General features: G+C 33.5%; 3 protein-coding genes across 7 annotated transcripts; 1 reads left to right on the top strand and 2 right to left on the bottom strand.

The window, feature by feature from the left end:
* The first annotated feature begins 1,692 nt into the window (after nucleotides 1-1,692).
* LOC118056540 (putative methylesterase 14, chloroplastic) lies at nucleotides 1,693-6,184 on the top strand. The gene is made up of 5 exons (XM_035068777.2): nucleotides 1,693-2,677; nucleotides 3,888-4,127; nucleotides 4,211-4,354; nucleotides 5,294-5,428; nucleotides 5,697-6,184. The coding sequence occupies exons 1-5, from the start codon at nucleotides 2,429-2,431 to the stop codon at nucleotides 5,967-5,969; spliced, it is 1,041 nt and encodes a 346-aa protein (XP_034924668.1). The 5' UTR covers nucleotides 1,693-2,428; the 3' UTR covers nucleotides 5,970-6,184.
* LOC118056539 (regulator of nonsense transcripts UPF3) lies at nucleotides 5,991-14,387 on the bottom strand. Of its 3 annotated transcripts, XR_004688820.2 has the most exons (14): nucleotides 14,057-14,386; nucleotides 13,667-13,773; nucleotides 13,263-13,358; nucleotides 13,045-13,143; nucleotides 12,845-12,921; nucleotides 11,889-11,984; nucleotides 11,451-11,574; nucleotides 10,477-10,577; nucleotides 9,813-10,290; nucleotides 9,592-9,690; nucleotides 9,026-9,147; nucleotides 8,880-8,940; nucleotides 6,595-7,038; nucleotides 5,991-6,409 (listed from the first exon to the last, which is right to left on the bottom strand). XR_004688820.2 is itself a non-coding variant. In XM_073406841.1 (13 exons), exons 1-12 carry the CDS (start codon nucleotides 14,203-14,205, stop codon nucleotides 8,914-8,916), a joined length of 1,575 nt encoding a protein of 524 aa, XP_073262942.1. In that variant the 5' UTR covers nucleotides 14,206-14,387; the 3' UTR covers nucleotides 6,465-7,149; nucleotides 8,880-8,913. The 3 variants fall into 3 exon arrangements, 2 of the variants coding, with proteins under 2 accessions (XP_073262942.1, XP_034924666.1); XM_073406841.1 differs by lacking the exon at nucleotides 5,991-6,409 and having other exon boundaries at nucleotides 6,465-7,149; nucleotides 14,057-14,387; XM_035068775.2 differs by lacking the exon at nucleotides 5,991-6,409 and having other exon boundaries at nucleotides 6,465-7,038.
* A 2,916-nt stretch (nucleotides 14,388-17,303) lies between these two features.
* Nucleotides 17,304-22,127, bottom strand: LOC118056572 (xylulose kinase 2). 3 transcript variants are annotated; one of them, XM_035068816.2, is made up of 12 exons: nucleotides 21,908-22,127; nucleotides 21,729-21,778; nucleotides 20,813-21,467; nucleotides 20,591-20,679; nucleotides 20,048-20,112; nucleotides 19,625-19,680; nucleotides 19,051-19,171; nucleotides 18,901-18,975; nucleotides 18,762-18,815; nucleotides 18,253-18,347; nucleotides 18,010-18,184; nucleotides 17,304-17,833 (listed from the first exon to the last, which is right to left on the bottom strand). In XM_035068816.2, exons 2-12 carry the CDS (start codon nucleotides 21,776-21,778, stop codon nucleotides 17,601-17,603), a joined length of 1,668 nt encoding a protein of 555 aa, XP_034924707.1. In that variant the 5' UTR covers nucleotides 21,908-22,127; the 3' UTR covers nucleotides 17,304-17,600. The 3 variants fall into 3 exon arrangements, with proteins under 3 accessions (XP_034924707.1, XP_034924706.1, XP_034924704.1); XM_035068815.2 differs by having other exon boundaries at nucleotides 21,729-21,802; XM_035068813.2 differs by having other exon boundaries at nucleotides 21,729-22,127.
* Nucleotides 22,128-22,501: the final 374 nt, after the last annotated feature.

Genomic DNA, 22,501 nt, shown 5'->3' on the forward strand with positions numbered 1-22,501 from the left:
CTTTCACATGGGAGGTGGTGTGTGTGATGTTTTGGGTGATGGTTTGTTATAAAATTCCTTTTTTTTTTTTTTTTATTTTTTATTCTCTCAAAAAACTTGCACTGACCATTAAAATTTCATAGTTGTCTTTTTTATTTACTAATATATCAATTTTGGTCTTCATTTATTTGATTTTTAATTTTTATTCTTGGCCCTTTTATAATATTTCAATTTGTTTTCAATTTTATCATTAGATCTATAATTGTGAATTTGTTATTTTTTTCAAATACGATCTTCATTGTTTTGATTTTGATTTTGATTTTTACATTTTTTTGTGATCTTGATTTTTCTTAATAATTTTTCCTTGCAATTAAAAATTCTAGGTTGTCCTTTCATTTATTTTTATTTCAAATTAGGTCCTCATTATATCAATTGCTATTTTTTTTTTTGATCTTTTGTATAATTGATTTATTTTTTAATTTTATCTTTCAATTTAAAATTCTAGATTGTCATCTTATTTTCTTTTTATTTCAAATTAGGTTAACATTCTTTTAATTGCTGTTTTTTGTTTTAGATCTTTTTGTATAATTGATTTTTTTTTTCAATTTTATCCTTTAAAATTTGATTTGTTGAGAGTTGGACTTTGTGGTTTTTTTAGATAAAGCGCTTCCAGTTTAGTGTCTCGGTCACAAAGATAAAGTTAATACATGTTAACATTATTTTTTAGTTTTTTACACTTGTTTTTTTTTTTTTTTTTTGCTTCAAATTTATTTTGAAAACAAGGCTTCATGACTTTATTTAGTTTCCTTTCAATCATGATCATGATCTTATAACTTGTGCAGCAGGTTTGGGCGGGTAACCCATATATTTTTTTTTGTTGCTTTATAATATTCACTTTTATCCTTTAGAATTGGTTTCTTTTTAAAATTAAGCTTTGTTATTTTTCTAGTTTTTCCCTTCTTATTAAGTTATCATGTTCGCATGATCCGGCTTGCGAAGTTTTATCGGTCTTACCTAGGTTTGCAAGTGTTTTATTTTTTTGGGCTTTTTTTTTGTTAATTTTTATTTCAATTTCATTATTTTATATTTGGATTATTGGAGATTGACAATTATTTTTTTTTCCAACTTGCTTTCTATTTCTCCTAGTTATAATTATTACCTTTTCTTTTAAAATTCAATTCTTTTTACATTTGTTGTTTTTTCTATCATATAATTGAAAATCTTCTTATTTGATTAGTAGGATATATGATTCAAGTCATGATTTTTTACATTACATAAACTAATTAGGCCTAGTTCAAGTGAAACGCGAGCCACCTATTTAGTTATTTTTTAAACCAAAACTTTGTTAGTGTTTTTAGTTTTAAAAAGACTCTCAAACATTTCCTTTACATACATCAGATTAAAATGTCACATTTTGTGTCCTAGTTATATTGACAAGTTAATTTCATTTATTTATTTAGAACTTAGCTAGAGTCAGATTTGATTAGGCTTTATTTTAATCAAAATAACATTGTTTTTTTTACATTATTTTAGAGTTTTTTTTAATTAAAAAAATTATTTTAAGTTGATCAACCAAGTCAACGATCGGTTTGGTTGTTATAACCATATTATGTTGGATGCTAGCTCCCTTATCCTTGCACCTTCAACCAACTGCATTTAAATCTAAATAATGTTATGGATGAATAAAATCAAGGAATTAGACATCGCCTGTTAACTACTTCAGAAACATTAAAGGCAAACTGTGTCTTCAGCCTACCACTGCCCAATTTGAGAAAATCTCACAAAAAAAGAACTTTTTCATGGAAGAAGTGTTTGGATAATCTAAAAAAGAAAGAGAAGAACGTTAGCGAAACTGAAATCTTAGCCGGCGACCGAAGCTAGAAGGAAGGAAGGGCATCAGCAACATGTGTGAGAGCTGAAGCATATCTAAACAAACTATACCGAGGAAGAAGAAACGGACGAGCATGTCCCCATCTTCCATGCTCCACGCGATCTCCAATCGAAGTTCATAAGGCCTTCTTGCACAGGAGACTTGTCTCAGTAAAAACAAAAACTTGTGCTGTTATTTCACACTCTTTTGACTAAGTTTCGTTTGTTTCTTTTTGGTAAACAGAAAGGGCATTGGAAAGTCTCTCTACTCTCGTTGAAAACTCAAATTGCAAGAAAGAGAGAGAGATGAGCATTTATAGCCAGCCTCACCCCCACCCCTCTCCCCTCTCCTACTTCTACCTACTCTCTCTCTAATATTCCAAAAGACAGTAAAAAAAAATTAGTATTAAAGAATCATTGAGGAACCTCTCTGGCTTCATATAGAATATCATTTTTATTTTGGCAGAGAAGCATGCTGCTTTCCATGAAAATTTCTTGACTTTTGCTCGCTTTCTGTCAAAATTAACTCAAAACTACCTCGAAAGATTTGTGGGTTGTTGATAAAAGAGGTTTTGCAATAATGGGTAATCATTTTACTTGCATGGCAAAGAAGGAAGCTAGAGATAATCATGGATCAAGAAGCAAGAGAATGGGCAGGTCTCAGAGGAAGTTGTTGGCAGAGGAAGAGCTCTTGCATAGACAAGCTTTATCTATGGCACTACAACAGCACCAATTGTCTCAGAGATTTGATGGATCCATGTCCAGGAGGATTGGCTCTACTAGCTCTAGAAGAAGAAATCTCTCTGATCCTTTCTCTAATGGAAAACAGGTTCCTCATTTGGCTGTCTGAAGACATTTATTTGATGCTTTTGCTTTTATAGTTAAGCTGCTTTGTTTCCCTTTTTAATGTAAAATTGCTGAGTTAATTATACTCGGTTCTTTACTTGATTGGATCTGATATGGAAAGTGGATGATGTACCATGATTAATTATGGGCGCAGTTGAGAAAAAAGTCTCCAATTATGAGTGCAAGCATCAAGTTTCATTTAAAAAGAGATGAAGGGAAAAGGGATTCTTTTACTTTTTTGTTTGTCTGATTACTTGAAAAGTGGAAAAGTATGTTCAGTTAAGTCTCTGCGCTCTTCAAGATCATTAAATCTTTTTTTAGTTTTAATCAAGGGGTTACTATGGATGCAAAAGAGGATATTAGAGGACTCACTTTTTCACTTTTTCACTTTTTAATAGTTAATGCTAGCTGGAGCTACCGCTCCTTTTCTGGTCCACTCTTAGTTCTAGAGGAGAGAACTTTGAACCAGTCCATTTATGCCCTAAAGCTCTAGTATGTCTATTGGGAATGGACTAGCCTATGCAACTTACACTAATAGGATTAAATGAGTCTCTAGACGAATCAGACTAGTTGGGAAGTTAAGAGTCGTAACTTGTAATGACAAAGATGAAGAATAAGATGTGGTAATTGCATTAGCCATGAAAAGAAGTGGAAATCATCATGGAAACGTTTGAAGTTCTGAAGGTTGTTGAGACTGTCATGGTCCTTTTTGAAAATCATACTCGCAGCTCCAACATAGAACAAAGCTGTACTGCAGCTAGTGCTTGCCCTCATAAAAAGTTCTTATTTGTGCAAGAAAGGTAAATGAGTGTCGAGAAAAAGTTGAGTTCCTGTTGAATGGATTTAAAATTTAAATGGCTAGCTTAAACTTCTCCTTTATTATGTGTACAAGACAATAAGTTCATTTGTGTTGTGCATTTTTTATTGAAACGTGGAAAATCTCTATGCAATACATTTTATAATTGCCAGCAGAACATCTGAGATCTATTTTGGGATGCCTAAAGTGTTCTCCTCAGTTTTTTGCTCTTAGCTTCTTTTTTGGCTTCCGTTTTCTATTCCATGATTGATATACACAAGTCATATGTCAGAAAATGGTTTCTGATCTGTCATAGTTGATGACCTTCACTTTTCGCCTTTTTTCAACTTACAGAATGTTGTCAGATTTTCGTAATTGTGTTGTAAATTCTTTTCAGGTGCCTGACTTTTTGGAGAATATAAAGCTAAAGAAGTTTGTTCTGGTGCATGGAGAAGGTTTTGGAGCATGGTGTTGGTACAAAACTATTGCTTCATTAGAGGAAGCAGGATTGGTTCCCATTGCCATAGATCTAACAGGATCAGGCATTGATCTGGCAGATACAAACAGTGTCACAACATTGACAGAATACTCAAAACCATTGATTAGTTATTTAGAAAACTTGCCTGAGGATGAACAAGTCAGTCATAAGCATCTTATTAATTCTCCATGTACTTTGTGAGTGTACTATGCAATATTTTTTGATGTACTGTTCATCTGCAGGTTATTTTGGTTGGCCATAGTGGTGGAGGTGCCTGCGTCTCTTATGCACTTGAGCATTTCCCCAAAAAGATCTCGAAAGCTATTTTTCTCTGTGCTACAATGGTTTCTGATGGTCAGAGGCCTTTTGATGTGTTTGCTGAAGAGGTATAGCATCAAAGCTTACTTGCTTAATCTAGTAAGCTCATTTAAATGCAGATCCAATTAATAAAATCATGATAATTTGCTACCATGCCATGTCATTAATGCTTCCAGAGCATAGTAAATCAAATTACAATTCTGTTATGCTACTATTGGATTTTGAAGGGGATGGGCTAAAATCATGGTTCAATTCTTATAATAACTCAAGGTAAAAAAAAGTATCGGAATGGGTTCAGATAACTGTATCTGTCTTCAGCTAGAGAAAAAAAAGTGCTTTCTTGATATAGAATGGAGAAATCCAATAGAAATTTGGCTTCGTTCTTGAGGTCTACATGACCTCCTTAAGCCACAACTGTAAGGATACCTTCTTTACAGAATTGTTGACTCTTCAAGTTTGTGACCCTTATTATGGAAGAGAAAGTTCGAAGAACTTTCATAATTTATGCTTTGTATGTTGTTTTGTGTGGTTAGATGCCATGCCTTTGACATTTGCAAGCTTCCTCTATTCTGTGATGACCAAGATCCTTACATCTGATGCTTAAACTGCCGTATGATGCTATGCTATCTACCTAATTCTATTTATCCAATTGTCCTATCTCTTATGACAAAACCCTATATCAGATAGGAAGCTTCCTGATCTGCTCCTTGAAACTATTCCTGAAACCTTACAGTTGTGTACTAAATAAAGGATCAGATGAGATTGAAAACTCTGAATCAATTCCTCATAGCGTTAAGAGCTTCTATAAAAGACCAGGAATTGTAGCTGTGGTCCAGCTGGAATGCAGTATGGAAAGGGAAAATTTTGACAAAACCTTTGCCCATCTAGCTATCCCTAGACTCTTAGTGTTGCACCAAGCAATGGCCTTTTTTAACAGGATTCTGTCGAACAGTTTTTATTGCTTTCAATTCTGAGTTGGATGTTCTAACTAGAGAATCTTATTGCAGCTTGGATCTGCAGAACGTTTTATGCAAGAATCACAGTTTTTGATTTATGGAAATGGTACCGACAAGCCTCCTACAGCATTCATGTTTGAGAAACAGCAAATGAAAGGTTTATATTTCAACCAATCACCAACAAAGGTATGTTAAAAATCAATCTAATCATATTGCCACTGTTTCTAAAATAATCCAGACCTAACTGTTGCAAAAACAAGCCACTTCTCAACATTGTGTGACATCATATGGCTATCCATTTTGACCCGTGTATCCAGCTACTTGGGCTAATATCAAACTGCTTTGGGTGTAGAAGCCTACCATAGTCACAAAAGAACTTCAGTTGTCCTTCCTCTAACTAATATGTGTCCATTACTATTTCCGGTAAAACTCATTCAAAGTTTGGTACTTTCAGGATGTTGCGTTGGCCATGGTTTCAATGAGACCTATTCCACTTGGTCCCATCATGGAGAAGCTATCATTGTCCCCTGAAAAATATGGAACTGGTCGGCGGTTCTTCATTCAGACACTGGATGATCGTGCTCTTTCACCAGATGTCCAAGAAAAGCTAGTGAGAGAAAATCCACCAGAAAGAGTCTTCAAGATTAAAGGAAGTGATCACTGCCCATTCTTTTCAAAGCCTCAGTCCCTGCATAAAATGTTGCTGGAGATTGCTCAAATTCCATAGATTATATTTCAGAAAATTGAGTGTGATTTTTACGAAAGGCAATAGATCTGATACAAGTCATGTACAATGTGAAGGTCCACTATTGTAGTTAACACCAGGGCCGTATGTCTACTGTTATTTATCTCCATTTCAAGAATGTTTATAGGAAGGAAATGCATCAACTTTTTTATTAGACAAATCATTATCGTAATTTATCGTGACTGGATAGTTGGTTCCTTCTCGTGCTTTTGCAAGGCTTGTTATGGTCATTTTACCAGGCTGTGAAGAATTTGGTTTGATCTGCGTCTCCCCATTTTGTTCTTTTGCTGCTAGGAGAAAGAAAAAACACAATACAACGGTTTCCCTCGGTTCTCGTAATATAAATTCTTCTGCGTGGGAGGCAGCAATATCTGTTGTCGAGTGCTGGTAACCAAGACTCTCAGATGAATGCTTGGGAAGACCTGATGGAAATGAAAACGATCGTAAAGTTTCTTTCATACCATCACCACCCACACATTGAGAAAAACATTTCTATAAAAACTCTAATATATGTGTGTATAATTGTAAAGGGCAATCAAGGAAACAATTTTGCTTCTCTAAATGCTCAATTCTGTTCAGGACGTTGAAATCAGCATACACATCTTACATGCAACATTCTTTCTGGCATCCCAGAGCCCGATTCAGCTGCACCAGCTTTAAATGCAGCTGCCATTATACGTATAACCTATCTTCGCACAGCAAAGAACTAGCACTCTGTCGCATTTAGTAGCATATTTGCAGTTGCAGCAGAAGAAAACGAGCACTGAACCTTGCCTCTTGAATAGCAGAGAAACCAGAGGCTGTACAAAATACAGCCACCAAAATTCATCAACTTGACCAACAAGACAGGTTCCAGTATCCAGCCTAATTCATAATCTCTCCAGCTGATGAATACATGGAACTGGAAGATACCTCGCAGTGTGCAGCAAGAATTGAAATCACATGGTTCCTTTAGGCAGGAACAATTCTCACTGGCTTTAATTTGATGACTTCTGAACATGTATCTGAGATCGAAATAACTGACAGATGTAACTCCAGCATCATACAGAAACTGCAAACTCCAATACAGCGTATAAGATAATAAAAACCATGCAATGAACTGTAACATACTGAAAAGGGTTAAAGCTAGTTCCAGGTGAAGCAAATGGCAATTCTGGATTGCCTGAAAAGTGAGTAATCAGTTTTAGTCAATGGAAACTCAGATGGACATTGCATCGTATCAAACATAAAAACACACACACACACCCACATACAATCACTTGCAAGCTTAAGTGTGCAAAGGTGTTGTTCAGAGGGAATATTAACATCGTCTCCTGAGATACACACGCAAAAAAAGATAAACAATTGCATCCATCATGTAGATTGTTTCATAGTTACATTCCAGCAGTATGAACAATTGGTTGGGAGCTTTGGATATCAGGGTCCTGGTTATGGTAGTATCTGTCAAAAAACCAATTCAACTAAAAAACTTAAATTGTTAGATGAGGTCCAATGTATGATTTATATTATTCTCCTAACATACCCCCTCAAGTGAAAGCTTTTTAGACTTGAAACTTGCACAGGCTTACATTGCCGTGTTTATTTTTTATCAAATAAATAAGGATGATATTCAAGCTCGTGACCACTTGGTCATCAAGACTTTGATATCATGTCTAATAACCAATTCAACCCAGAATCTTATGCTACTAGGTGAGGTTCCAAGATATAATTTATATTATTTTCTAATAGTATCTACATCTACTACATCTACTACAACTCAGACAAATGTGTATCATCACCAAACAACATCAGCACTTTTAAAATGCTATCACCACTTTATTTGAATGTGTTATGCCAATACCTATCACTATTATGCATGACAATAGATCTTAAAGGAACAAGCAGATTACAGCATGACAGAAAGCTGGATGTTTACAATAATAGTAATCGAGTAAATGAACTAGAGCAATAGGTCTACACAAAGAAATCTAATCCCTCATTTAGGAGAGAACAATGCATCTGATTGTCAAAAAACCTGCAACAATCATATTTTTCAGGTTTTCAACATTCAAAATAATTTGTTTGTTGCATGCTGCTACATTGTTAAGTATTGATGACCATTTGGATAAACATCTATACTATGCATGGTCACATCATTCTTTGATGAATAATAAATTTTGATATTTGGCTTTGTTTATTCTCACCAGTACAGCAGCTCAGTCCCAAAATATCATCTCTGAAACTGTAAGATCCAGTTAAAAGTTTTGGATTAATGTTTAGATTTTTCCATCCACGTTTCACAAAAGTTAAAAATCATTTTTCTTGATTCTTCCACTCTGTCAAAGATGCAAAACATAGACACATTGCAAAAGAAAAGGTAGGTCCCCTTCAAATTCTTAAATTGCTGAGCGCTTCTCCCACTTGAAAGTGTGGAGACATCTCATTTGCAAACTATATATAAGCTTACCTTAGATCCCAACATTGCAACTGTGTTACAAAACTACATATTCCCAGCATTTTCATTTTTTGTGTTTCCTCTGAGAGAGTATGTGAAAGGGTTCTAATGTGGAAATTGGTGGGTACAACACTAAAATTGTAGTTAATTCATCATCACCATTGCCATCATCATCCTGACATGATTAAAAATGCTAAATACAAAAGTTATATCTTCTTTCATCATTATTTTTTTAGATTTAGCTGGGCAAACCATTTCAGTGAACAGTTCAATGCTGTCAAGGTTCTATGAACAGTTCAACGCTGTCGAGGTTCTATATATTCAATAAACTTTCGGGCGCATATTGTTCAGAATCCCTCTTTGATTTCCAAAACAAATCTAATAGGTATCTTCTGTATGATAGCTAAAAAAGAAACATGAAAATGGTATTCATGATGTGGATATAGATATAAGCTTACCAGATTTAACACCAGATGAGTGATTTTAAAAACCTTAAGACTTCTGGACCCATACTTGTTTCTGCAAACACCAAAAAGATAATTCAACTACTAGAAATAATACAACGGGATCACAGTCCATGATGCTTAACACAAATTGTGCACACCTCCTGGGCAGTATAGCCAGCATGACCTCCTTTTTTGGAAAATTTTCCTCCAGTTGCACTCGGGGAGCTATAAAGCATTATATTATGGGCTGTCACTTGACGACCAAAATCTCTACGGGAACCTGGATGAAATCAAATTAAATGAAGTTTAGCTGACTCCAATGTGCAACTTGTGATCATCAAGCAATGGTTGAAAAGGCTTCTAAAGTTCCACCCCTAGATTTGCCAACCTAAATATACAAATTAAAAAGAAAAAGAGTAATCCAGACTTGTAAATTTTACAAAAACAAATTCTAATACATGTGCTAGTGCATGGCATATCCCACAGGATCTGGGAGAACAAGAGCATTGTTAATTATTGTAATGTACCTACTAAAAGTAGGCTGACAGCACCATACACACTGATAGATACAACATTGCATGTTACTTGTTGATATCATGTCCAACAAGAATCTTGTTCTATTTAACTGGCCAACATGGATCTGAATTTCCATGATTAGTTAAGTATGAGAATAAGTTTTGAAAGCACTGAGCACTCCACTTAGATTTTTTATAGAAAAACTAACCATTCTCTGCAGAAGAATTATTGCTTCCACTTGTTGACCCTGCTGATCCCTGATTATGGTCCCTATTTTGCGTGCCATCTTTTACTTCTCCATGGGTTGCTGGAAAAATAGACAAAAGTTAGCTATGTACCCCCCTGCTAAGAAATTGTAATCAGCTACAATTATATATCCACATTTCATTCAGGATTATACAAAAGAACAATCACAGAAATGGAAAATACCTCGAACAGAATCAGAATGCACTTCAGATTGCAATATAGAGGATGTCAAGTGTTCTGCATTAGCATGTTTACTAGGACAGTTCCGGACAGGAGTCCAAACACCACGACATGGTCTATCCTTATTTCTTGAATGTTTTTCTCGTTTCTCAAAATGAGAGCCAGGATCGTGTTGATCCTTTTTCACAAGCTTATCATATGAACTCCTTTTTACATCATTGTCAGACATAGATGCCAGAGGCTCCTTGTAAGGGACATGACCATTCAAACCCACTTGCGTGGTTTTAGGCTGAATTGGTTGCTTGTCATTCTCCACCTCTAGGTTTTGAAATTTCTTCTTGGCTGAGGCAGCTTTTGAAGGTAGAATACTTTTTATCAGCCTCTCACTAGCTTCATGCCTCTGATACTGTTTAGCAGCAGTAGAAACTGAACTTCCAAAATTAGAAGTGAGGCCCAACTGATGCAATGGCCCCTCAGATTCCTGGCAATAAAATGCATTAGTGCTAGCATCAGGAAAGATGTGACTACTTTTTTTACCAGACTTGTCCATGCTGAGTGGTTTGATTGTGTGTGAGTGCATGTACACAGGAGCAAGGACAGAAGTCACAAGATGAAGATTGCTAATGAAGTATCAAAAGGGAAAAGAAAAATATCTGAAAGATCTTACAAGAGAAATTTCACGCTTTTTTCCATCAAGAAGCAAATTTTTTTTCCTTCCAGACTCAGCATCCAAAGAAATTTTAGAAACAGAACCTTCAACTCCAGAAACTGCATATAGAAAACAAATACACACCAAAGATCCATAAACTTTCTGCAACTTCATTCAGACAAAGAAGGGATTATATCATTTCCAAGGAAAACAAACAAACATGACAAGTAAATACTTCTAAATAGTTGTCAAATGTCACAACGGCAGACACTCAGACATTGGCCTTGATATTGTCACAACAGGAATGAAGTTGTTCAACTTCTTCCATCATTGAGTCACTGACACGTGCATGTCAAATTTTCTTTCTTTGTTCCTTTTCTTTTTCTTAAGCTTAGTAAAAAATAGTTTTAAACCTCAACGTTTCTTTCAGATTCTATATACTTCGGATGACTGCTGAATTATCTTGTTTCCTAATAGATTAGATGCTGTCTTTATTTCCGCTTTCCATTTATTGTTTATAATAAAGAGTAAATCTAATTGTTTACATGAAAACTTTTAGGAAGATGACAACCCAGAGAGGGGAAAAAAAAAGCAAAGAAAAACCAGTTCTTAAAAGTTATTGATATTCATGTCCTGTTGCTGTAGAGTAGAAGTCACTTGCTCCGATCATATTAAGGAAGGACTCTCATGAAAACCATAAGTTTTGTTTAATAATTAATCATGTCCAAAAATCAGTGATTTGCAAAGTTAGGTTCCAAGAATTTCATGTTTTACATGTCTAGCACACACATGCCCATGTAACTTCGCTGACAACCATTTTTATAGATTCTCATCAATTTGATATTCAATATTCCAATAACAGCAACATATAATGCACAAAACTTTCAGAAGGATCTCCTTTCAGTTAGGGCAAAAAAATGCACACAAGCAGTGCACACTATTAGTCATTGAAATACTATCATCAATGCTAAAAAAAGAAAAAAAATACATACTGGATTCAACTTCTGATATTTCTTTTCCGCCTGAAGTAGTAGGTAGGCCCTCCTGCTTCCGTGCCATGATGATAATCGACTTGCCCTTCCAATTTGAATTCTTGGTGCTGTCCTTGAGAATATACTATCAAACAGAAAAGAATGTAAAGAGGAATTAACAAGCAGAATATACTCAATTTAAGGTAAAATCTCTGAGTACTCTCGTTTACACCTCTGTAATAACTAAGGAAATAATAAGAACTTGCATAAGGAATATGTCTTCTTGGACTTAAACTTCAAGATAATCTAATCATTTAATGTTTAAGCCAACAACTAACCCATCAGTTAATTACAGACTAAATCATGACAGGAAAAAAAAAAGGTACAGCAAGCACATTTAATTCCTGAGATTGATAACTTTTGCTTAAAAGAGATTATGGCTATAATTTTGGAAAATACCCTTTTCTTTCCAGAGCCTTGTTTGGTATTACTTGAACCAGAATTGGTAAGAGACGCTGATCCAGCTCTTTTCCTGTTCTTAACAACAGCTGGACCCTACAGAGATGACGAAATCAAATTGTCATGAATTTAGAGTTTGTTAAGATAACATTATTGATGCAGCTGGGCTTGTAGTTTATGAAGATTAGAGGACCCCCACTTCCCCCCAAAAAAAGAACAGCACATTTACCTGAGAGAGAGATAGAGTTTCTTATGAATTGAAATACTAAATTGCCCTTAGTTCCTTCAAGCATTTATGATCATTTTTTGTAGCTGATAATCAAAACTTAAAATGACAGTTTCAACCTTACTAGTATCTTCATTAGACAAATAGAATCTTTCACTAATCATATATTGATAGTTGGAAGGGTAGATATTGGTCATAAAATTTTGAATTTGAAAGGCAATTCTACATAAAGCTAAGTAAGAATATTTGAAAACATGTCTTCCATTTCTGATTTTAATTAGCTATACCATAGATAATTCACAATTCCATTATACTCTTCCCCAGTTTAACAACAAAAATCCATTATACTGAAACTCCAATCACATAATAAAAAAAAGAAACATAATGGCCTGTTTCAATTACCTCACTTTCTTAACTCATTACATTACCTACTGCACCTAAATCTATCACAGATATATGAAACATAGTCCACATATTAAAGGTAAGAGAAAAACATCAAGCATGCTGGAAAACAATAGCAAATTCTGAAAATGTTTTCTAGTGCAAGAAGCATATATATATAATGAATTGCACAAAATGTAACCAGCAATGCAAGACTGCTGCAAATGGCATGTCAGAAGCATTAAACATTTAATAGCACATAAAGATATGCAACCACATAATGTTTCACAGAATTTATAGAATTATACAATTTTTCTACACAGAAAGTAGAAGAAAGTATGAAGTGCACCTGACCACCCTTATCAGCTCGTTTCTTACGAACAAATTCCATCAAGGGTGTAGAAATAGGAGCTCCTTTTACAGCCTCTGTAAAGAAAAGAAAAAACAAATGAACACAAATTTCTTCAGCCAATAATTTCTCGTGATTAACCAATAGTTAAAGTAATAGAACATTTGACCACAGTAAAGCAAGTGAGCATCATAACTAACCAGATTCCTCTGCTTCTTTTCTTTCTAACTTAATTTCAGCACTAGGAGGATTCCGCGCAGGTTTGGCAATACATTTGAGGAACTCCAGATAATCAGGATCTAGTTTCAGAAAGAATTATAATCAAACTAAACATCTATCCGTATGCAAAACTCCTTGCTAGTATGAGTTATTCCCACTTAGAAGCTAAAATAACAGGATGAGCATCAAAGAAGAGAACCTGTGTAAATAGTCCCTTCACAATAATCTTTATGAGGGCATGACTTAGGAACATGTTGAAAAGGAGCGTACTCAACTATGGCCTTGAACTGAGAACCTTCATCGATAGCAGAATTTCAATCGTCACATACATACTCCAAATCTTATAGAACTCAGAAACGAGACAATGACATACAATAATAGCACAAGATTAAACACATTAGAACCTATCGAAAATCAAAACACCAAACACCTTATATTTTTTAAAACAGAACAAAACATTTTTTTAAGCTTTCTCCAAGGATTAACCTTTCACGATCTATGATGTAGTCCGTTCAAAGTAAACAGTAGCAAATCACAAAAGATAGAAAATGTGGTATGCCAAAAAGTTTCAAGCAATTCACAAGAGATTAGCTACCAAAGTACCTTTCTCATTAACAAATACATGTCCATGAAAGAAGTCCGAAAACTCCAAAACATCTTCTGGATTCTTGAAGTCAATATAAGCTCGAGAATACCTCTGATTCTTGTGGCTGCAAAACATTATTTCTCCAGAAATTCAAATTCCCATATAACCAAAAATCTTTAATTCTCGAAAGGGTCACCATGATAACCAATAAAATGAAGAAAAAATTACAAAACTCCAATACGCATGTTCCATATCCAATTGGGTCATCACAGAATTAAATAAACTCTCAACAAAATTTGAAAAGTTATCATCTTTTCAAATCCAAACAAAATCTTACCCTCTTTATGTTTTTTTTTTAACAAAAGAAATAAAAAGAAAGAAGTCAATAAAGGGAAAGGAATAGGGACCTGGAGTTGCCGGGGCGGAAGCGGAACCAGTTGTAACGATGGCAGAAAAGATGATCGAATTGAGAGAAGAGATTTGATTGAGAAAGAGAAGGTGGCAAATGCCTTATCACTACTTTGGTTCTTCCTAAAGGTTCCTTCTTCTTTTTCATTATCTATATTCTATATCACAATTTTATTGAATATGGGAATCACAATTTCCCCTGTCCTGTATCTTCGTTGTGTATTTTTTTCTTCTTACAGAGATTATGGCTGCCTCATGTCTTCTCCCCAGAGAAAAGAACTTCAAAACTTCGAAGCTACAAATGTCGTTTGTTGTTTATTTATTTTTATTCCAGAAATTTTAAGATGACTTTTTTTTTTTATTACAAACCATTGGGTTAAAGGTGAGAATCGTGAGATTGTCCCTGCACTATTCTTCTGATTCTAATGTCGTCAATATAAACTTTATTTTCTTAATAATACCCTTGGACTTTCTTTCTTTCTTTTCAACGATAAATAGCCATTAGCTTAAGAGAGAAGGAGAGATTTGTTTCAAAAAGGAAAGGAAAGTGTTTCCAAGAATTAAAAGAGGAAAATACTCTCCTATATTAAAATTAATATTTTTTTTAATCAGAATTTAATTTTTTTTTGATAACTTTTTATGTAGTTGCCAAACATAAAAAATAAAGAAAATAGTTTCCAAAAAGTGAATTTCTAGAAACAAACATGGTCTAAATATTCTTGGAAAATAAAAAATAATAATTTCCATATATTTCTTCAATCACCTAGACATTATTAAACTTTTTTTTTTGTTTTTATTCGGGTAACTTCATACCTTTTTAAATAATGAAACTAGTCTTGTTCGGGGTTCATGGTTGCCCCTCTTAATAAGTATATTTCTTAGATATCGAACTTCGATTATTATTCTTGCAAGGACATATCAATACCTTAATTACTAAACCAATATTTTATTGGTAACTAAACATTATTAAATGTTCATATGTCAAGTGAATTCAAAAATATTAAATAATATTTGACAATTAATTGACATATATTCTTATGAAATCTTCCTTCTAGAACAAATGTTGACACATGTATTTGGTTAATTAAGAGGGTATTCAGAGGTGTATATTTTATATTAGTATGTTAAAATAATTAAAAAATGTAAAATATATAATTTTAACCAGAAAAAAAATTCAAAAATTAGAAAGACGTTGTGTGTCCTGTGTTAAAATTTCAAAATTAGTTCCCCAATCCTCTATAAATAGAAGCTTCCCCTCACATAAAAGAAAAGGAAAAAGAAAAAGAAAAGGAAAAAGAAAAAGAGAAATGAAGAAGGTTCTCTTTAAGCATTGAAACTCTGTAAAAAAGCTCTCAAAGCTTCCAAGCATTCTTTCTTTTGACGCTCGAAGCTTTACTGGATAAAGTACACCGCACCTGTACAGTTTGCTATATGAGGATAAATAAAGCAAATCATCATGTCATGTGTTGTCCAAATCTCCATGAGGTGTTAAACATGGTTTTTTTTGCTTTTAAATATTTATAAAGTGTTTTTATTTTGAAAATAAAATTAAGTTTATATTTATTTTTTTTTATTGATTTTGATGTGCTAATATTAAAAATAAAAATATCTAAAAAAATTATTTTAATATATTTTTAAACAAGAATTTATTTTAAAATATATCTTACATTGTATTCTCAAACACCTTCTAAATCATACTTTGTAAAAGCACACTAAGTTTTCTTGTGTTATTTTAAGTCACCAAATCTCCATCTCATCAAAATCCAAGTCTTCATATAGGATGTGTCTAAAAATGTGATAGTGGTTAAAATAATATATATTTTTTTATTTTTTTAAAATAAATTTTTATATTAGCACATTAAAATGATAAGATAATATAAAAAATTATTTTTAAATAAAAAATTATTTTTTTATAAAAACACGATCTTAACTATGTCTCCAAAATATTTAATATTAAACTAATAGGAAACCAATTACTTGTAAGGGATTTTTATATTACATTTTGTATCCATGCATTAATAAAATATCATATTTGTTGTAAGTTTTATTTTTTAGGCACAAATTTATATGTATAGGTTTAGAGGATAATAAAACTAGTTTTTGTTTTTTAGCATGTTTTATATTGGTGATTATTTTTAAAAGTATTTTTTATTTTTAAAAAATTATTTTTAATATCAATATATCATAATAATGTTAAAAAAATCTAATTTGAAATAAAAAATAATAATTTTAAAAAAACATATTTTTCCAAAAAAAAAACATGGAATGATTTTACAAACGCACCTCATACATCAACATAGTGCATTCGGTAGAATCTAACAAATTCTTTTCGTTGGTGATCCTAAAATTTCAATTTAAAAGGAAAAAAATAAATTTTATTTTCTTAATCATCAAGATAACTCTTTAAATTTATACTATTGCGATGAGAAATTTTCCAATACCTTATTTATCAAAAAACAAAATCCTTTTCACTATTGAAAACACTTGTTTGATATCCTATTGGTCAATGATCAATTAAAATTCTATTTGAAAGTGTTATTGTGGTTTTTTTTTTTAAATGTTTTTTCATACCGAAATAAATCAAAATAATATTTTTTATTTTTTAAAAAAAATTATTTTTGAGATCAACGCATTAAAACGATCTAAAATATATAAAAAATCAATTTTTAATAAAAAAATTTAATTTTTATAGAATGCGGTGCAAACGGTTATTTAAGACTCATTAGTATAATTAATATAATTATGTAAGGGTTTGATTTTATAATTTATATTCTCTTATTATAATTTCTAATGAGTATTAGATGAGGTTTCGGCATTCAAACTAGTTGTATTAACATGTGCAAATGTTTAATTTTTCTTATGTAATATTTAATAAATTTAACTACTATGTTTTTTATTCAAGTAGTTTTATTACATGTTTTATATGTTGTCCTGGAATAATGATAAAATATAAAATATTTGGTAATTTTTTTATATATTATATAACTTATTTTTAACCTTTTTTTTCTATAAATTAATTCTATATTCACATAAGAGACCTCTTAAAATAAACTCATGAAATAGGTTTAGAAAATAATTAGAAAAGTATAGGATTGCAAGAATTGAATTTAGGATAAGAAATATTGCAAAATATTGAAAGAAGAGTAATAACCGGCAATTGGATAGAAAAAGAAACATCCTTTTTGGAGGAAGGATTCTTCATACTGAGTTAACGTAAAAGAACTTTGATATGATGCGACAAAAAAAAAAAAAAGAATAAAAATCCTTATTAAGCATTTCCATTGAGAGGAAAGATGCTACATTTCCAGATTAAAAATATATTGAAAAGGTGATGAGTTGGAGATCAAAGTGGTTTCTCTGCGTCAGCATCGTCCTAGATCTTTGACGAGGCGATTCTCAATCTCCATTCTCTTCTTCATCAATAAAGCATACTTGGAAACCAGTTCTTATTAAGCATTTCCACTGAGAGGAAAGATGCTACATTTCCAGGTTAAAAATATATAGAAAAGGTGATGAGTTGGAGATCAAAGTGGTTTCTCTGCATCAGCATCGTCCTAGATCTTTAACGAGGCGATTCTCTATCTCCATTCTCTTCTTCATCAATAAAGCATACTTGGAAACCAGTTCTTGGTCCCCAGCATTCACGGAAAGCTTGCAGCTCAGAGCTGACTTCTCTAACTTGCCCTCGTACAGGTCTGCAATTGGCACAAAACTTCCTTTCTGACTGCACAGCCAGCCATGAGCAGCCCTCAATGCACCTCCAAGCGAAGCAGAATCTGTCAACCAAATACAAAGGTTATTCATCGTATCAAACTGGGATGGTAGCATATGATTTTGATTTCCAGGTATGTATTCTCTGTTGACACGAGGTTTTTCCAGGATTTTGAATCAAACTAGATATCCAATAATCATATGGTGGAGGGTGGTTGTTTTCATGGAAAGAACTGCTCACCGGGTTGTTGGACTGTATAGACATCGCAGCCAAATATCGATGCTAAGGAGTTCAAAATGCTACCATTAGCTGATGCTCCTCCGGTAGCTATTATTCGTTTTGGAGGGGAAGGCATGCCAAATCTTTCAGAATGAGCTCGCATTGAGAGGAACTGGCCCTCGATCACTGCTCGGACCTGAAATTGAAGATGTCTTCATTAAAGAGAACAGTTGCACTGGCACACATACTTTTACAAATTCTCACCTCAGAAGGAGGATCAAATTCCTTCACTTCCTGTTCATTCAATCCCTCCACGTTGTTGCCCGTGAAATTTGGGAGCTCGTAGCGATGGAAGCCAACTGGGTTCATTAGAAACTGACTATTAATCTTTTGAGGCTTCTTTAGATAATAGACTTGTAGAAGAAAATAAATGCAGTCTTAATGGTTAAATCAAATCATTTTTTGCAATTTCAAAGATCTTTCTGGATGAGCATTCATTTCCTTAAGTGCTATACCACTGCATAAGCTCTCGCTATACAGCTCTAGTTGCATCTAAAGTTCTATCACCCCAATTTTTGTTTCTGAAACATCACAGAACCCACAAGCGAAGTTTTCAACAACAATGTCATGGAATTGATACCCCTAAATGATTAATAGAAGCTCACCACCCAGAAAAGTTACTGTTAGAAACTAGCAGTGACTGAAATGCAGATGCTCAACATATTGTTTCTTTTAGACAAAAAAATCGTTGTAAGAAACATCCAAAAACATACCTGGAAGGGGAGGGAGAATTTCATGGTCCTTGTAGTAGAAACCCATCTTCCCACCTATTGACAAACCGAATCAGGAAGCGGAGAGCAAGAAAACCATAGATATCCAGGAAAAGGAAAATCACTCAGTGCATATACAAACCATTAAGAGCTGGTGTTTGCTCCAGATACTTATTGAAGATTTCCCAAGATTTTTCAGCACAACGGTTGCGCACATCTAAAATCGAGATTGCAGTCATATTAGGGAGCTACTAAATGGTATTTGCTGGAAAACACAGGAATCAAACAGTACCTTCTCGAGTCAAAGACCCATTTTTGTAGCATAACATAACCATGTAACCTTGTGTGTCAACAGGATTAGGGAAAACATGCCCTTCTAATCCAGGTTTGGGGTCACTTGCAATCCCAAAAACCTGGAGTAAAAAGAACTAGCTTGTAGGATTGGCACATAATAATTGATTCTCATTTAGCAAGGGGGAATTCATGTGAAGTTTCTAGACTCGCACAACATTGATAGGAAGTACGTACAAATAAATAAAGTAGATAAGCAAGAGATTTCTTCTTTTAACAGGGATGACCAGTTCTGAAAAAATAATAAATGGTTTCTAAGGCAGCTCTCATAAGTTCTATCAGACGTCTAATTCGAATATATGATGGTGGAGCTAAAATCTTTGACAAAAAGGATTTTGATAATCAGAATCTGTAAATTCTAAAAGGAAAACTAGCATTTGACAATTCTTGTGTTTGCAGATTCAATCAACAGATAAAAGCCATATCCATCCAAGCACATGATTTGGTGATTTTCATTACTATGATCTTCAAGTATTAAGATCTACTAGTACAAAGCTGCAGTCTTGTATTCTTACAGTATCACTAGTTCCAAGACTGATTGCCAGATCCCCTGGAACGCTAAGAGTTAAACCTGCAGGTTCAGTGTTCTTTATCAGTTAAGAAAAAAGAAAGACAGACAAAAAAAAGAACAAAAGTACAAAACATTGACTTCATTTTACAACAGATATTCATAACTCAAAATATAATTACTTCTCTAAAATTTTTAGATTTGTTTTCCTCGCTACATTAATTGATTGCTCAAACCAAACAAACACATTAAATTGTATCATATACCTCTTTAACAGACAGAAAAGATTCATGAAACATATTTATGAGCTCCAGAGCTAAGCATATTTCTAACTATGAAAACCCAAATGGTAGACAGAACCATGAAATCAGATCATAAACCCAAGTTCAATAAAGATTTTCCAAGTTTCAAACAAAATAGTAAAGGTTACCTGCTAAACTGTTTGGATTGTCTCCAGACCATTGAACAACCAGACAATTCTTATTAAAATTATATCTGCAAGAAAATTCATGGGTTCTCAAGCTGTTAGTATAAATTGACAGAAATGCAAGAACAAAGTGAAATACATTAATGAAGCGTCAGGGAAAAGGACTTCCTTTCCTTCTCTCCTCCTTTTTTCATATTCATTGCTAAATTGTGCACAAAACTGCAAGCAGGCTTGGCCATAAAATCATTTCACTTTTACCCTTCAGATTCTTGCCATCTCTTTTCAAAAGAATAGTTTTGTCTTAGGTTAAGCCACCTTTGCACCTTAAATCTTTTCTTTTTTCTTATTTGGTTTGGTGACTTAACCATATATTATAACTAATAAGATCAACTCACATGAAAAACCTAGCTGATTAAGTTAAATGCATTGCACCAGCAACAATGAAGCCATTTGTAACTTGCTAATTGCTATTAACGAGAAAATAAATCCACCTAAAGCACAATACATGTAAGAGATAAATAAAATTCATACAACTATGCCGCTAACCTCTCCACAAAATAGGAAGCAATATTGCCAGCAACAGCATGGGCAGGGGCCAGCTTTCCAAGTTTTTCCTCTAAGCCTGGTGCAGTAACCTGCATTTAGCAATAATTCACTAATAATCAACTTCATTTCTTTGACAAGAAAGAGGACTAAGGTAGCCATTTGACAAGAAAGAGGACTAAGGTAGCCACTACAAAGTATCAAAAGAACACATTCAATATATACCTCTAAAACCTTTTCAGACCATACTCTCTGGTTGATATCCATCAAGTTCATACCAGCACCATCAGTGTGATCAATACTAGCATAAGCCCCAACTAAAAGTGAAGCCATAAAGGAGCTAACAAGGGAAATCCTCTCAGTGTTATTATAAGCCTCTGGTTGTGTCTGATATATTTTCCTAATCTGCGGTCCGGTGAACCTTTCATAAGCACGTGACCCAGTTATCTGAGACAACTCCAATGCACTGCCAACAGCTTTCTCTATCTCTCTACATTGTGTAGTCGTGCTACTGTCCATCCAAACCGGCGATTCCTTGATGGAAAAGGCATCACCTAATTGATCCACCAATGGCTTCTTGGAGTCCAGTGATGATAATATTCCAGAACCACCTTTCCTCCAATAAACACTACCATGTTGCTGTCCACTACCAGAAACAGCAGCAACTTTCCCAAAATCCAAACCTGATTTCACAAGCCTTTGAAGAACAAGTTCAAGAGCTTCAACCCACAACAAGGTGGGTGAAACAATCCTGCCATTGTCAGAAGGGTCTCTATAGACCCCATCTTTGGTTTTGTAGTGGGGCAAATCAGAATCAAAATGAATTTGCTCTGATTTGACAATATTGAGATTGGAATCTAAGACAGTTGCTTTCAATGACCTGTGAAACAAATCACAGTTAATTTAGAAAATTCCAATCCCAGGTATAATTCCCAAAAAAAACATGAAAAAAGGTAACAAAAAATCATCTAATTGGATTGATTAATAAATCATTACAATTTCAGTACATTAACACGCAAAACCCAAATTCTTCAAGAAAACATAGATAAAAAACCAAATTAAGCTACGTGGGCCAATTTAATTCAGTGTTACAGCATTAAAGAAACAAATTTCAGAAAGAAGAAGAGAGGACAAGCCTTACTGGGTGGAGCTGTCAAATCCAAGAAAAAGAGAGCCATGAGGAAGCGCCATCTGTGTTATCAGTAGCACCAAACTCTGAGAACCGACAAGAAAAGGTACTGAGATTTGAGAGGAAAATTGATAAATATAGCAATAAATCAAATTCGATTTTAAAATATATTGGATGAAGACAGAAGATACGTTTGGATAGGATTATGAGTCAGTGATTAAGTATCCAAGACAAGATTTTTATCCACAGAATCCGAACAGATTTTGAGATGATCTCTCCTCTCCTCTGGAACTTCTTTAGACAAGTTGTATTCTAGAAGTACCAAACTTCCTTAAAAAAGGAGTCTCTGCTCTCTGATATCTGATGAACCGGTCTCCTCGTACGCTACACATGGGAGCTGGGACAACTCTGTCATTCTATTGTCATCTCATGCCATGTCAGCTACACGTAAAGCGGATAATGAGTCATAATGTACATTATCCAAAACCTTTTCTAATTAAGTTTTTGGAAAAAGATAATCTTTCCATTATGATGAGGTACTGTTTTAATAATCACGACATTCCATTTTTTTTTTTTTTAATTTATCGTTTAATTATTATTACGAGATAATTATTTAACTATTATCTCGAAATAACCGAAGAAGAGATGATAAAATTTAAGTATATTTTGTATTTTCTAAGATTTAGTAGATTTATTTTATATATTTTTTAATTGTGTTTGTTGTTGAAAAAGAAATTCAGTAGTTATTATTTGTATAACATGCTTGTGCTTACAAGAGTAATTAT

The sequence above is a fragment of the Populus alba genome, chromosome 19 (assembly GCF_005239225.2).
Source record: "Populus alba chromosome 19, ASM523922v2, whole genome shotgun sequence".
Lineage (NCBI taxonomy): Eukaryota > Viridiplantae > Streptophyta > Magnoliopsida > Malpighiales > Salicaceae > Populus > Populus alba.